Source organism: Amorphotheca resinae (genome assembly GCF_003019875.1).
Source record: "Amorphotheca resinae ATCC 22711 unplaced genomic scaffold M430scaffold_9, whole genome shotgun sequence".
Lineage (NCBI taxonomy): Eukaryota > Fungi > Ascomycota > Leotiomycetes > Helotiales > Amorphothecaceae > Amorphotheca > Amorphotheca resinae.
Genome location: NW_020194479.1, coordinates 1,741,291 through 1,756,764, shown reverse-complemented (window position 1 = coordinate 1,756,764; position 15,474 = coordinate 1,741,291). Strand labels below are relative to the sequence as shown.

The following is a 15,474-nucleotide window of genomic DNA, read 5'->3' as shown; positions in this document are numbered from 1 at the left end:
TTTTTCCGTACGGATTGTTTTTCTTACAGATTGCTGACAGCAAACAGATCGAAGGCAGATCGAAGGCAGATTGCGACAGGGTATCGCTACCTAGAGTCTGAGCAATTGCTTGGTTCTGTTTTCTCTCTCTATCTATCTATATTTTTCCGTACAGATTGTTTTTCTTACAGATTGCTAACAGTAGACAGATCGAAAAGACAGATCGAAGGCAGATTGCGACAAAGTATCGCCACCTAGAGTCTAAGCAATTGCTTAGTTCTGTTTTCTCTCTCTATCTATCTATATTTTTCCGTACAGATTGTTTTTCTTACAGATTGCTAACAGCAGACAGATCGAAAAGACAGATCGAAGGCAGATTGCTACAAGGTATCGCCACCCAGAGTGTCAACAGGTCGAGTGCAACGCAGCTTTGACAACATTATCCGACCTTGCCTCAGTCGAAAACAAGATGCCGAAGGGAGAGAAGAACAAGACTAAAGCCCCCCGACCAACGAAGCCGTACGACCCGCTTCGGCTAGCTCCAGTGGATATTGACGAGAAGAATAAAAGCTATCTCCATGAATGCTTGTCAGACAAGCCGATCGGACGTGACAATCCCTTCCCCGCCAAAAGCTTGTACAGACGACCTAATGCTTGCGTCGCCTTGACGAGCAACGTTGACGGCTCTGCTCTGAACATCCATCATGGATTGAAGTATCGGCTCGACAACTTCTCGCAGAATCCGGCCTTCACCCTGTTGCAGACTGTCACCAACCCGGACAATACTAACGAGCCATACGCCTGCTTCATTCCAATCGGGTCGTCACTAAGTCTGTTGACGAGACGATCAACACTTTCACGGTAAAATATGACTCCGGAGAGCTTGCCGACCTGGCAGAAATCAACGCAAACCTCTCGAGTATGGAAGTCCCGCCGATCACGGCAGACGATCTACCAAGCATCACCGAGAAGTGCAAGGAGGGCATCGACGCGGGCTGAGAAGGCTGAGGTGATTTGACTGTTAAGAATAAATTGTCGACAATGATTAATGAATCTGACAATAAGTGATAAATTTGACAATGAGCGATGAATTTGACAATAGGTAAGTCATAAATTTGACAATGATCATTGAATATAACAATCATCTTAACTACCTACCTACACTCGCCCCTCCTTTGTGGCTATCACCCCTGATAGCGCAGGCCCTTTCCCCTTAATCCTCCACGACGCGGTTGTCCTCGTCTTGTTCCAGCACTACTTCTTCTCAATCCTCTACTACCATTTCCTCTCCATCTCGTCCGTCCTCCCCTTGTTCGTCTGCCTCCTCGGATTCTCAGGGTCGGTGACGGTGGTTCGATGGTCTTAGTGGCTGATACGGGGTCCCGTCTGGTTCGATGCTTGTTGGGTGTGGGATCGGATATCTAACACCCTATTTACCTACCTAGCTACTAGTTACCGAAATCTTCTATTGCCAAGTCCTTTAATAGACTCGCTCTTGAGTAAGAGTAGCGCTTATTCCGCGCCCCTAATAAGCGCAACTCGGGCAGGACCTGTTACGAAATGTTCTAGGAGAGGAGCTACTAATAGTTTGATTTATAAAGGTTTGACTGGATTCCTACGTCTTTATAGGCAAAATTCCTAAGGTAGTAATTAGTTTTAGGAATATGTAAGCGATTGCCATCACGATATCAATATGTTCGTAATTGATTGTGTTATAAAAGCTCTCTTCATACCTGGATGGGTACAGACAGCACTACTTCAGCCGCATGAACATTTTCGTGGAAGAGCCGCATCGGTAACGATCAGGGTCCCGAGGAAATCTCCTGGTTAGCCCTACGCCCAGTCCAAAAGCCAACTCGTGAATCACGCGGTGAATTTACATATTTTATTTAAGTAGGGTTCGATCTGCCCCTCTACTCCTCTACTCCTCTACTCCTCTACTCCTCTACTCCTCTACTCCTCTACTCCTCTACTCCGACTCTCATCAAACATTCTTCTCGAGTTCTCCTCAGTGGTCTTTCCATCTTGGGAACTAACGACCATACCGAGTGAGGTGCGACTTCCCTTTCCGTCGGTTGGCCATGCTATTCCCTTCTCTTTCCTGTATCTTTGCGTTTCTGCTCCTTTCTTCCTCTTTTCTCCTCAGTTATCTGATTCCGTGAAAACGTCTCTCCTAACTCGACTTTCTGAGCAATTGCTTGGTTGTGTCATCTTGTTGAAGTTACAGATTGTGTAGAGATTGAGTACAGATCGAGTACAGATCGAAAACAGATTGTACTCTCATTGAGCACAGATTGAAAGCAGATTGAGTTCAATCGACTTCAATCGAATCCAACCCCAGTGTCCTTTCGAGTCCTTGTCTACCTGCTAACATGGATTCAAGGAAAGACCTGCGAGCCTAAACCTCCCCATTCCAAGCCCATCGCGACGGAAGCTGTCCTCGACTGATGAGAGTTCGACCTCAAATTCGACTGCAAACAGCAATACTAGTACCAAGACAAACACCAGTGCTAGTACTGCCCTCACCACTACATCCAGAGAGGAATCACCCGAGTAAAAGAAGAACGAGAGCCCAGAAGATATGGCACAGCAATCGCCGCAGACTGCTCAGCAGCTTCCTCCCGACTGGACAGAGTACTATGCAGGCTTTCCTGGCAATCCGAAACTGCTGGCGAGAAGTAGCAGAGCCACCTGGACCCAGCCCACTGGCTCCTACAACACCCTCACATTTCCACCTCCTGGACCTGCACGCAAGCTGTCCTTCGTCATAACTGGCCACTCAGCCCACTCTCTCTCGCAAAAACTCGACAATGGCCTGAGGGACTCTATTCTCGCAATTCTTGATACTATGAGCCCAAAGAAATGGATATCCGTGGATTATCTGCGGATAGGGTACGATGAGGAGGCGGTGAACAACCCGGTCGTGGTCCTGATTACCGTTGAGAAGGACATTGTATCTCCGACTGAAGCACAACGAATAGTTGATGAGATACATCGTGAATGCGAAAGGTAATTCCCTTTCTCGTTTCTTGTCCATATTTGAGCAATGTACTGAGACTGTATATAGGGAAGATCTTCACGACATCGATGCCGAAATCATGGAAGGAAGTCAGGTAGAATTCGCCGACAATGACACAGGACCGATTCCTCGGACAGAAGACTATCCCCTTGTTGGGTCTTCGCTAGCGATATCTCGAGACCATGCGGATATTTTCTCCGCAACTGGTACGCTTGGGGGTTATGTATTAGTGGATGGTAAATGCTACGCATTGACGAACAGCCATGTCGTCTTCGGGGACAAGAAATCGGCATATTCAGCAGACGACGAACCCGAAACTGCACAAATTACCATAATGCAGCCTTCAGAAAAAGATCTTGAGGCAAGAATAGCAGATCTCGAGCGCCAAATTGACCAAGAGCTGGAAACTCCCCATCCCCTTGATGAACACCTTGTCAAATACTACGAGCAAGTGTTAGATCACCACAAGAAACGACAGGCAAATGGCATCGTTTTCGGCCGGGTATGGAGAAGCTCGGGCATTCGAGTTGATGAGCAGGCGCAAAAAGGTCGCCGGCATCGTCTAGACTGGGCATTAATTGAGCCCCATAACCCAAACCGCATCGTAGACACCAAGAAGCTCGTCAACCAGGTATGTCATTCCATGGAAAAGGATGTCCTGACTCAAGTGCCTGACCTTCATCACTAGCTCCATCCTTACAGCCTACAGAGGACGTGCAAAGGAAATAGTTATTTTAAATCTGCAATGAAACTGGGACACGATGAGAAGAAAACGATTCGTGATATGCCTTCTCATCTCGGAAGGGCTCTCACTTGGGCCGAGGTGAAAAACCGCCAAGAGACCATAGAGATGACCGACGGAAAGTACTATGCCGTCTGGAAGTTTGGTAGGACCAGTCACTACACCTGTGGCATAGCATCCGGTATCCAGTCAAACTATCAGGACCAAAATGGCATGGTTTCGGACGAATGGATGGTCAAGGACAACAATGTGCGCCGCCGCTACGACTCCTCCTTTAGTAAACCTGGAGACTCCGGAGCATTTGTCTGGGACTGTGATGGCTACGTTTCTGGCATGCTGTGGGGTGGCAAGAATCAGACCTTTGTTTCGTACGTGACGCCGATCGAAGTCGTTCTCGAGGACATAAAACGGGTCTGCAAGGCGAAGGAGGTCCGGCTGGTGGTGCGTCCTGAGGAGGAAACCAATGTCGTTTTCGGTCCACTGAAACAGTCACGGCGCGGGCTCGACTTAGAATCAAACGAAAGTGGTTTCTCCCTGTTTGACGACGATATAGACGAGTTGTTTGCGGAACTCAAGACAGGTCTGTAGTCGCTTGAAAGTCATCGAATTCTGTAACGTCTTCTCTAGCTAGCTCCGCTTCAATTGATTGGCATGAGCATTCGCATGGTGCCAATACAGGGCTATAGTCCCTTGGATGATACAAACATGTAGGGATGACCATTTTGGAGGATGATCACCAAAAGGCTACTCTACACGCTGTGCCGCTCATGCTGCTCGAGTACTTCACCTGCTCTATGGATTTCCGCCCTGCAAAATGAACAGAGAATTTGTCCTCTACCTTCCTATATCTTGCACCAGGCTGACTCGTCGTTCCATCAATAGCAAACTGCACCTCATATTCTAACTCGCTCTTAAAATGATGTAAGCTAATCTCATTTCTACATGCTGACAGCCTGACATTGGTATACGATGATTTTGCGAGGTTGCCTCGCTAAGCAAGCACATTGTCTCAGCGCGTGTCTTTTACCATAGGATTCATCTCTGAAGTGTGCCTTTGATTGATGTTGATTTCGTGACGAGATTAGCTTCGATAAATTCTTGAGCAATCAACTCCTCTTGAGCAGACATAAAAATGCCACTCGAAAAGAGAGACCTCTCTAGCATTACCACAAATGATGTGCCCACACCAGAGATTCAACTGGCAAGCAAGGCAGCGCAAGGGACTTCCGAATGCTCGAGGTGCATTGAGCTTGGAATACCCAGTCTCTTGGTATCCCTTGGCCGACCCATCAATCGTGCGCAAGGCGAAGACACGTCTGCCATCTTTGTACAACGGCTCATCATCGACCCTAGCAAATCGATATCCCAGGACTGTAGCTCGTGCTCGACCTTGGATCAAGTGACAAACTACTGGGTCAGGCTGAAGGCTCCACGGCTGCAGCAACTTGGGCCTTGGGCAAACGACACCTGGGAGAAATCTTGGTTTCAGAGGGAAGGGCGTTGGATCTTCCGATGTACAAGTGAAGAACACGACATGTGGTCCATAGGCCTACCCGACAGTGAAGGGCATTTACATTGGCGGCGCGATGCCTTTGGACCTTTACGCCCCTCCGGCTCACGTCTACAAGACAATGATGTCAGGCGTGTCATGGCACGACCAAATTACAACACCATAGATGAATGGTTGAGTTATTGCTCGCAGAATCATCCGAGATGCCAACCTCAATGCTCGAGTGGCCTACGCTCAATTACCTTGCTCGACGTCCATACTCGGCGACTGGTTCAATATCCATCTGCAGATGGCCAGGGATGCGATTATATTGCTCTAAGCTATGTATGGGGCAGCACGCCCCAGCAAACTATCAGTAAGACCAAAGCATTACCAGAGAATCTTCCTCGAACCATTAGCAATGCTATGACAGCCGTGAACGAGCTTGGGAAACGATATCTTTGGGTCGACTCGATTTGCATTGATCAGTCTAATTTGACCGAGAAATCAAATCAAATCGAGTTAATGGATCTCATCTACCAAGGCGCATTTGCCACCATCGTCGCCCTCGACGGTACAGATGCGGACAGTGGACTACCGGGAGTGGATCGAGAAGCAGAGAGGAATCCACAGATGTTCGTGGATTTTGGCGACACCCGTTTAGTTTCCAAATTGCCCACATTAGATGAGCAACTAAAATACTCACCGTGGATGCATCGGGCGTGGACATACCAAGAAGCCTTGCTTTCACAACGACTTCTCATCTTCACCAAATATCAGACGTATTTCGTCTGCAACGAGCTAGAGTGCTGTGAATCTCGCCACGACCCTGAAGGTTTTGTACAAGACCGCAAGCCTGGCCCACATCCACTTAGGGACCCGCTTGTTGATCAGCAGTATAGAGTTTATAATGAGAAGATAAGCCTTTACAGCCGTGTCATCAGTAACTACGCCAGTCGGAACCTAACCAAGGACTCGGATTCTCTGAATGCGGTATCTGCCCTTCTCCGGCAGATGCAAAAGAAGGTATTCCCAGAAGGGTTCTTCTATGGGCTACCCATAGTACGTTTCCGCCAGTCTCTGTTATGGCTCCAAGAAGTACCAGAACGACTTCAGCTGGTGAGAGATGCTCGTCAAAGAGCAAGGCGTCGTGCCGATGCCGGGTTTCCTAGCTGGAGCTGGGCGGCGTGGAAATTAGAAGGCGGAATATATTATTGGGTGGGTAGTGACGATGCAAAGCAACAAAGGCTTCAACCACCACTGCGTGTAAGGACAAGGGAGGGACAAGAGATCCCTCTAGATACCGTGACAGAAGCCGAAGCTACACCACCAGAAAACTGGAGCGATGAAAATGAGAGCGAAGAGACGGAAGAAATCATAGCTGATGTCCGCGGCCTATATCAGCGCCTACATAGTCAGAGTCAGGCCGAGACTCCGATATCTTCTCGTCTCTCGCGCCAATGTAACATTGAAATCTCGGACATCGCAGCCAGCAGTCTTGATATCACGGGGATTCTCCTAACTCTACCGGTCACTATAACAGACGTCTCGTTATGGCCCGGCGAGCGTGGCAAAGCCCCTCGATTCTCCCTTCCCGACGAACTAAGCGGCGATGAAAGGATCTCCGTATTCTGGCACATGGACGGGGAGTACAGCTTCGTCGCGACAGAGGGTGAAGACCGGTCTAACGATTTCCTCCTGATATCCGTCGAATGGTTGACTTATACTCAAAGGTTTAAGCTGGAGATGCTCCTGTTGAATTGGAAGGAAGGAATTGCGTCAAGACGCGGAGTGGTGATGTTTTGGATTAATGGGAACCTTCTTAGAGACCTTTTCAAGTATGCGAATGCTAGATTAGCGAGTTTTTGGCTTGAGTGATGAGAGGGAGATGCATTCTGCTACTTAGAAGTGTTCGCTTTTATGTCTAGATAGTCCAGCCTTTGGGCCTAGGAGGTGGGAGAGGAATTGGGTATCAAGCAACTGAAAACTTGCTCCGCCTTGGACTAAATCTGTTGAATTAAAGATTGTCAAACTCTGTTGCCCACCAAAAACACTCCTCAGGTAGTGTTTATACTTATAAGGTCTAAGGAGGAGTCGAGGACTGACAAGTGACAATAGGTCCTGCTTATCGTACCATCATTTGAGTCATTTGTGATACATCCAGGCACTAACAAAGTATTATCAAATACAACATCAAGGAATCAAATCCCTTTATAAAGCTCTCCAACTTCTCCCGCGCACTATAAGCAGACAAGGATCCTCTACATCCACTTTCAAGGCAAAGCTTCCGGCACTAAGAGTTCCTCCCAAAAAGCAGACGAAGAATAACAAGCAAAAAAATCATCAAAACAGAAAAAGCTACAAGATCCTCGATTTCCAGGTCTGATTGTGAAGTTTGTGAAAGGCTTTCGAGCGTAAGATTTAACGGAGGATGTCAAACACTACAGCAAATTGAGTTGAATGACTTCTTCGATTTGATGATATATCATATATCGGCCGAGCATTGTGTACTTTAAAGCTAAAGATAGAATAGAAATTAAAATGCTACAATGACAATGCAAGACTGCTCTTGACGTGACCCCCCCTCCCCAAACAAAAACAAAAAAACGTTCGAAAGGGCTTGAACGATCCGCACGTCATAGCAGAAAGAGAATCTAAATCTGAGGCTATTCATATTCGAAGCTATTCGAAGTCGGGACAGGCAGACGTCCAGGCAAAGTTCAAACTTAAAGTTTAAAGGTTTGCTTTGCTCTCTGGTCTTGTTACTTACCTTACCTTACGTAAGCCCTGAGGCAATAAACGCGCTCACGTGATCTACCCCCCCTTTTCTCGCTCGCTTAGGGCCGTCTCCAGTTTTTCATATCTTCCTCTCGATCCTCAACTACTAATGTTTTATATTCCGCAAACTGTACTTAGTCGAACAGAGTATTTAAAAAGACTCTAGAATCAGGCATTTAGTCCGGTTATCCTTGATTTTGGGGGAATCTAAGGATATCCGAGTGCAGGCTTTTGGAGTGACAGGTGAGTCGCTCGTGGTTCTTAGGTTCTTAGCCGAGACAGCCAGTCGAATACTATTCTTATGTATCTTATATAGTTGGGCAGGGTTGGATATGGCTCATTTTCACTGCACTTATACATAGAACTTCCATGACAAGTTTCAAGTCATGAACTATTCATTATTAGACGTAGTCCGAAGGCTCCAAACGCATAACTAGGTAGTAACATAATAAAGTACAAGTAAAAATAATAACCTGCCCGTCCTAAACCCCGTATTATTATTCCATTTTCCACTCATACATACCACCATAACACCGTTTAAAGTACACTCCCACCAATCGCATTATCAAATAGCCTCCTCCTCCTTACAACTTCTTGAGACCGTCATGATTCAGTACCGTTGTACCCAGGTTTCGGGATTCCTGTTTGAGAAAGTCCTGTGCGCCGGTAGGACTGGTGTCCTTGAAGTCGCTACTCAGATCTTCTTTTCCATACTTGTCGGTCGTACCAGAGATTGGTTTTCCAGATTCGTCGCTCGCGGTCTTGGATTCGTTGGGGTAGCTATTTTTCAGGACGTACGGCTCCTCTTTGCCTTGGTGCTTGCGCTGTTCATGGCCGGGACCACTAACGGGATCGGCCCCTGAAGAGCCAACGCCTTCATGCTTGTTATATCCATAATCAGCGACTCCAACCCCGCCGGCTCCTCCTGTTGCATCACGTCCATAATTATCATGACCAGTCCGAACTGGGAGATCGGTGGTACTTGATTTATAGTCCTCGGATGTGGCTGGCTTTCCTGTTAACGGGAAAACACGCTGCGGCTTGTCATTCTCGTACTCTCCCCCACCTCCAACCGCGGCCGCATCTCTGCTATAGCTCTGTTCCTTTGATCGGCCACTTTCTAGTGTCGAGTTTGCCTTATTGTCACTGGGTGAAATCCCTGCAACTCCAGAGTCTGTCTTCTTGTGTCGATGTTTATCAGCCTCATACCCAGTACCGCTAGCACCGTCGGAATCCCCTGCGTAATCGCTATCTTTTCTGTAACTTGTGCCAGATGTGGTCTTATCTGCTGATGCCCCACTGCTGGTTGTTTGTTCGGGTTCTAGTTTGGAATGCACCCTAGGGTCGAGCTTATTCATCCAATCGTGCTTATGCGGCCCTGCCGTGTGGGGAGCTGGCCCGGTCGATGCACTATCACCCTTTTCAAGCTTCTTGTACTCACTAATATAATCGTCAGAACGACTTTCACATACATAGGTTTTGAGATCACTTACTGCTCTGCAGAACTAGCTCTGCCTGTACTTCCTGCTGTCTCACTTCCCACGTGGCGGCCAGATTCGCCAGTGGTTGAGGCAACGCCAGTTGCTCGTTCAGATTCAGGCTTGCGAAGTTCACTTTGAAAGAATCAGCAACTTTCTTCACGACTCCGTTTCACGCAGTCGACTTACGGCTCGGCGAGACCAGCATTACTAGTGCTAGTAGCTCTATCTATACCTAGATCTTTGTCGGATGAGCTGGTTGTTTTATGGGTGCCTGTAGCATTATAACCAGTTGTGGCATAAGTGCCCGTGGTGTCAAGAATATCTGGTGTACTACCCTTGCTAGTGGTGGTAGAGATTCCTGTGGTTGACGCAACACCGAGGTCTCGCTTGCTGCTGCGTTCACTGCGAAAATCAGTTACTTGATCGACTCAATTCATCCGTCTTCAGGAACTCACCTCCCAGCAAGACTACCACCTCTGCTCACACTAACAGGAGTATCACTTTTGAGGTGATGAAATTCATCCGCAGATTTGTCCCCACCACCATGTGTGGGCGAGTGGTGGTGAGCATCCTCGAGCTCAACCTTGCCGGATGTATCGATCGATGGATCCAGTCTGTTGGCAGTGTACGTTTTATGGGGTCCCCCAATATCAGTGAAGATTGGGGTCGGACGCCCTGTTTTGTAGTGATCGTGAACCCCACCTGCAGTTGTCCCGATAGTTCCTGCAGTGGTAGCATCTTTCCCGATGTGCTGTCCTGAGGACTGGCTTGTAGAATTCGTGTCGTATCCAGCATCCTTTCTAAGGTTCTCACGCGTATTTTGCCGGTGGAGATATCCGCCACCGGCTGTTCCTCCTTCAGAAGGTTCACGGCCAAGACGATTATTGCCGGTGTGCTTACTTGTCGAAGTGGTAGTGGCACCAGTGCTGGAGCTAAGCTTGCCTCCCTCTCCAGCACCAGAGCCAGCTACTTGGGCCGGATATGTTTCAGACGTCGTTGTTCCTGATGAGACACCAGTGTTTTGAGGCCTGGTGGTACTGGTTCCGGTGGTAGTATTCTTACCCGAGTCTAAGTGTCTCGAAGTATTGCCCTCCCCAGTGGTGAATCGATTCCCAGTGCCAGACGCATTGTCTCTTTCGACATAATCACGGGGATGGCTTCCTTCATCACTCAGGCGCTCGCCATTCTCGTAAAGACTCCCATCGTCTGATTTCTTGTGATGGGAACTATGAAAGTTAAATCTTGAAATGCAAAGGGGTAATAGTAAGCAGCATACATGATCTTCTTGAATTTCTCCATGGTTTAGGTAGTACTAGTTGCCAAGTAGAAACGCTATTAGTGGAGGAAACATAGAATTGGGGTATCTTGATGGTATCTTGTGTGAATATCACTTGAGTTGAAAAATTCGAGATAATTGATCGCAGGAGGAGAGAGAGTTTAAATATACTTGTACTTTGCACCTGGTGCAAGGAACAGGATGGTGAGGGGAAGTGGAAATAGCGATGATGTCGTTGTGGCGTAAGCTCAACTCCATCTCGGGAGCTTCTCCTCTCAATCCTATACCAACCACGGAATGGGGTTGAACCGCAAGGGGGATTGCCGCAATGCTGTAATGGAGCACGAGGCCACCTCGGGCAGGGCACTCCGCGCAAACGTCATTCATGAGGAGCAAACGCCTATTAAGCTAGAACTTAGAAGCTGAACAAAGGCTATTATCACGCCAAGAAGAGTGAGAAAAATGGGGAGAACGCCGCTCCCAGGGACCTCGGCTTTGAATTGTGTGAGGAAGCAGGGAAATGATTGGTCTGCACAGATTGCCGGCGATCTCTACTAAAGAACCGCGTTGCTCTGGCCTCTCACCTTGCTCTCTGCCTATTGGCCAACGGGAAAAGAGCAAAGCCGGAGAATTGTCAGATCTGAGGCTGGACTAGATCACTAGATCGCTTGGTGAACTGTTATGCTCTGCTTGCCCCGCAGCGTGGAATTGACAGTCGGGAGTGGGCAAAGTGGTTGAGTGGTAAAGGGGTGGACTGAGGATTAGATCGTCAACTGTTGTCATGGGTGTGGCTTTATCAGGCCTTGATCAGCCTTATCTTGGTAGTTAGCGCACCGCTATACCGAAAATGGGTGAGGCTGAATGCGTTCTAGCCACCTGTGGCACAGGCGGACTGAGGCGGTGTCTCCAATGACGTGAGAAGAGGCGACCGGGCAAATCTGTTCGATCAGTCTCAAACTCTAAACTCCACCAAGACGTGGATGGCATGACCATAGGGGACCATATGCTCCACGCACACCAGGGACCCAGTTGCAGGAGCAGCGGGATCTCCAATGTTGTGCTTTGTTGATCGCCAGGTACTCCTTCGCAGAGCCATTCAGTCATGTTGCGTCCAGGGCGCGTTAAAGGGTCTTCGTAGATGGATCATGGAGATCGGCCGATCACGGATTAGCAAGGATATCAGATCAGTTTGCCTTGAAAGGTCAAGGAGCGTTGCGGGGCAACATGTAGATCTTACCCCGTTCCATTCCCAACTCACTATCTTCTCTGTTGATACAACCTGGATACATATTTCCTCTGAAGGTTAAGCTGCTTCCTCAAAGCTGCGTCAAGTTGATGCTCAAGTTCAGGCCCTCGGAGTTGGACGGTCGTTTGCCCCTCTCCTTCCCCTCTCTACTTCCTGTTTCCCAAGGCTACTGCGACCTGTTCAGAACTTTTGTCCATTAATCGATCTCCCCGCCAGCGTACTGATCAAACTCAGGCCAGTATCGGTTTGAATCTAGCAATATATCAGTTAACGGGCTGCAATTTGACGTGGCCGGGCTGGCTGCCGAGCCGCTGCTCCACTGGCAGTGCCATATTGCTCTCTGGTCACGGTGTTGTAGCAATTACACATAATGTCACATTCTGCAGTAATCTCACTGTTTCTGGTTCCAGGAAGTAGCTTTCTAGATGGTATCCGGATGACGCCGACGACGATGTCTCCATGATCACTCAAGGTATCATCAACCTGATCGCGGGAGGAGCTCCCATTGTATTCCTTCTTCATTTAAACAGTGGTCTTGAGGCCTCTTTCCAGAGCGTTTCGTTCATTTTTTTGTCATGTTTTTCTAGCTTTGAGCATACTGAAAACGCATTCCCTGTGATTTATCTGTTTGTTAGATCAATTCTTTCAAAAGCAAGGAATTAGGCGGGGAAATTGAGAATAAATACACGTACTTCACACCAGGCCCAACCACTACGATTTCTTGCTTCTTCTTTAGTGACAACTTTGCCTTCTCCTACCCAGACCTCCTGGATACCGTCGATTTTTCCACCTCGTAAAGCTTAATAAGAGCTTTGATATTAACATGTTGTGGTTCAGGTTAGTACAGAGGATTTTTTGGATCGAGAGTCCCGGACGTCTTGGATAGGCCCTAGGATATCAAAATTCAGAAATTGAGGTATAGCAGACAGGAATTTGGTTTGTTCGGCCATTCTGGTAAGACAGGAGGAGTTGATTGAAGTTCTAGGGAGATGGAGGGGCTCAATGGCTAATCGTCGGCCTCGCTTAGGTAGCCCGTTGATAGGTGTACTCCGGAAAACACCCCTGAGATGTTGATTTAGCCGGGAGTCAAGTTGAGGCGAGGTGGCATTTGGTAGAACGGTTACAACTTCTTATTCACGACGCGCTGCATTCACGCTTCCTCGAGCGCATTCTCAACCATCCTGAAAAGAAGAACGCTCATTCTTTCCTTTGCGAAGCTGTCCAATCGGCCACTGCAAATTCTTCGCCATGGCAGACCAAGTGCAAGAAATCCTCGACGTGCCGCGCGAGTTCTTGAAAGATGGCATGCAGTTCATCAACAGAAGCCAGAAGCGTGAGTCTTTCCCGAGGGCCAATGCTGTCAATGGGCTAGAGTGCTAATATAAATCTGACTACAGCTGACCGAAAGGAGTTTATCAAGATCTCCCAGGCCGTTGGTGTAGGTTTCCTCATCATGGGTGCCGTCGGCTTCTTCGTAAAGCTCAGTAAGGTCTCCCTTTTCCCGCTCGATCGAAAGCGCATCAGCTAACCTCGCAATAGTCCACATTCCCTTGAACAATGTCCTAGTCGGTGGCGCATAAACGATTGATCTCGATGCGGGGGCGTGGAAGCATGGGCGAAGGGCGAGGATAAAAAGGGTCAATTTGCAGTCATAATCGACAGAACGAGTGGAAAATTCATATCGGGAGTTTCTTGGAAGTAGGGGCAATTGGGTCAATGCATAAACGTGAGGGCTTAGCAGCCTTCGATAGACGTGGAAGGCGGACGAGACATCCATCTAATATCTGATACGGGCTCACACCCGCTGCAATTGTATAAGAGTTCTCTTGGCCTAGTTGGCAGAGCACCGGAACCCTTCCTGTGCATGGACATATCGACACATCTTCAAGTTCCTATGTACGCTTTGCTTCTCAATACCTCAAGGGGCTGTCTATTTGACTTGGACGATTCCAGTGAAGTAACCCCAGATCTCGGTGTGCATGAGGGGCGGCATTGACGCCAAGGCATTTTGGACGGTGGGGACGTCAGAAGAGGGGAGAATGGGCCCAGAGGGTATTTCTGTTCTGCGAGGGCAGTGCGAGAAGCCTACATGAGTCCTGATTTCCCCCCCACCTGCTATCTTTCTACAGTCCAGTTTCCACAGCCAGCAGCAAGCAGAGCATTTCTTGAATACTACAATTATTTCCACGCGCTCAAGATGGCCACGTTTGCCTTCAAACCATGTACCTATGTACCAACTGCTCCGCGTTCCAAGAACGTAACAAGCCGCCGGAAACCTGCCTCGAAGCCAATCAGCATCTTCGACAAGCATCAATCCGAGTTGTGCAGAACGCAGCACGCCGCAATCAGCAGCAGCTGACGATTGTGGGAGTGACGATCTTGGAATTCGAAGTAAGTTCTGAGCTCGAGATGTTTGGCTGGTAGCAATTGTAACCAACCTTGGACATCTGAGAGCAGTGAACGATATGGTCACCGACGAAAACGACGACGACTGCGAGCTTCCCTTCATCGAACAACTGCTATATACCACGCTACAGAAGGAGAGCTTTGCAGCGGAGGACCAGCCCCTAAATAAAGCAATCTTCGAAGTTAGGGATAGAACTACAAGTGAGAGAGGCGGCTCTCTTGATGATAACGGGTCAGCGCCAGGTGGTACCCAAGCGGTAGTCCAGGTAAGCACGCTCTCTATCCTCTATCGTGAAAACAGACGACCAGTTTTTCTAACATAGTATAGGAGATCCAATTGTGCTGCTGGCGATGACGACTCAAGTGCCTCTAAAGCTGAAGTCGACGACACATGGTCTTCGTGCTGAAAGTGCAGCGGCAGATAAGGAGGGCCTTCTCGATAGCCTAGAGACCGACATCGACTCAGCAACCCTGGCCCCTCCCAATTCCAATGTATGGCACGATATTGATGACTTACTCGAGGCAGCGGAGCGCTTGCGGCACTCTGAACCAAAACTTTCGACGTCCAATCCCTTGCGCCAGATGAAAGCTTAAGGCTGGCCACCCACGATCCATCTCCAGAGCCGAGTCAGGAGAAGTTAGGGAGCCATAGCAGTAATCTCAGTGACGACGAGTTTAACAGCAATCCCGTGTCGATCAACGTGGATAAGGAACCACGTCCAGACGTCCTGCTAAGCAAAAACGATCATCCTCATCTACCTAACAACCCAATATACAAGAAGCGCAAGCGCTATCTTGCGCAGAAGTCTAACCCCTAACGTAGACCACCCGCCAAACTCCGTCCGCACTCTCCGAAATCATACTCCCCTCTTGATCATGGTTCAGGAGTCATTGCAGTGTCCAGAGTGCCAAGGGACGATTTCCTTCGCCAGCACCTTCGAAGCCACAAACCATAGATATAGAGATACCATCTGACTGCAACAACCTTGACCGATCATCTAGTGATATCGTACCGACGCTGACCGAGGTTACATTTTCATCCCAGATATCGTTGTATT

General features: G+C 48.4%; 6 protein-coding genes across 6 annotated transcripts; 5 read left to right on the top strand and 1 right to left on the bottom strand.

The window, feature by feature from the left end:
- Positions 1 to 448: 448 nt before the first annotated feature.
- Positions 449 to 978, top strand: M430DRAFT_21249 (hypothetical protein; the record flags this gene model as incomplete). The annotated part of the gene is made up of 2 exons (XM_024864473.1): positions 449 to 745; positions 823 to 978. 2 exons carry the CDS (start codon positions 449 to 451, stop codon positions 976 to 978), a joined length of 453 nt encoding a protein of 150 aa, XP_024719334.1.
- Positions 979 to 3,816: 2,838 nt separating this feature from the next.
- On the top strand, positions 3,817 to 4,397 carry M430DRAFT_36386 (hypothetical protein). Its single transcript, XM_024866922.1, has one exon. It carries the CDS (start codon positions 3,849 to 3,851, stop codon positions 4,326 to 4,328), a length of 480 nt encoding a protein of 159 aa, XP_024719333.1. The 5' UTR covers positions 3,817 to 3,848; the 3' UTR covers positions 4,329 to 4,397.
- A 991-nt stretch (positions 4,398 to 5,388) lies between these two features.
- M430DRAFT_106035 (hypothetical protein) lies at positions 5,389 to 5,796 on the top strand (the record flags this gene model as incomplete). The annotated part of the gene is made up of 1 exon (XM_024861050.1): positions 5,389 to 5,796. A coding segment is annotated over one exon (408 nt), but the record flags the coding sequence as incomplete, so codon positions are not given.
- Positions 5,797 to 8,583: 2,787 nt separating this feature from the next.
- Positions 8,584 to 10,909, bottom strand: M430DRAFT_44119 (hypothetical protein). The gene is made up of 5 exons (XM_024867670.1): positions 10,765 to 10,909; positions 9,944 to 10,714; positions 9,675 to 9,890; positions 9,501 to 9,620; positions 8,584 to 9,447 (listed from the first exon to the last, which is right to left on the bottom strand). The coding sequence occupies exons 1-5, from the start codon at positions 10,785 to 10,787 to the stop codon at positions 8,592 to 8,594; spliced, it is 1,986 nt and encodes a 661-aa protein (XP_024719331.1). The 5' UTR covers positions 10,788 to 10,909; the 3' UTR covers positions 8,584 to 8,591.
- A 2,349-nt stretch (positions 10,910 to 13,258) lies between these two features.
- Positions 13,259 to 13,590, top strand: M430DRAFT_52491 (hypothetical protein; the record flags this gene model as incomplete). Its single annotated transcript, XM_024868302.1, has 3 exons — positions 13,259 to 13,343; positions 13,408 to 13,494; positions 13,550 to 13,590. 3 exons carry the CDS (start codon positions 13,259 to 13,261, stop codon positions 13,588 to 13,590), a joined length of 213 nt encoding a protein of 70 aa, XP_024719330.1.
- Positions 13,591 to 13,612: 22 nt separating this feature from the next.
- M430DRAFT_44117 (hypothetical protein) lies at positions 13,613 to 15,010 on the top strand (the record flags this gene model as incomplete). The annotated part of the gene is made up of 4 exons (XM_024867669.1): positions 13,613 to 14,332; positions 14,382 to 14,401; positions 14,468 to 14,662; positions 14,745 to 15,010. The coding sequence occupies exons 1-4, from the start codon at positions 14,100 to 14,102 to the stop codon at positions 15,008 to 15,010; spliced, it is 714 nt and encodes a 237-aa protein (XP_024719329.1). The 5' UTR covers positions 13,613 to 14,099.
- Positions 15,011 to 15,474: the final 464 nt, after the last annotated feature.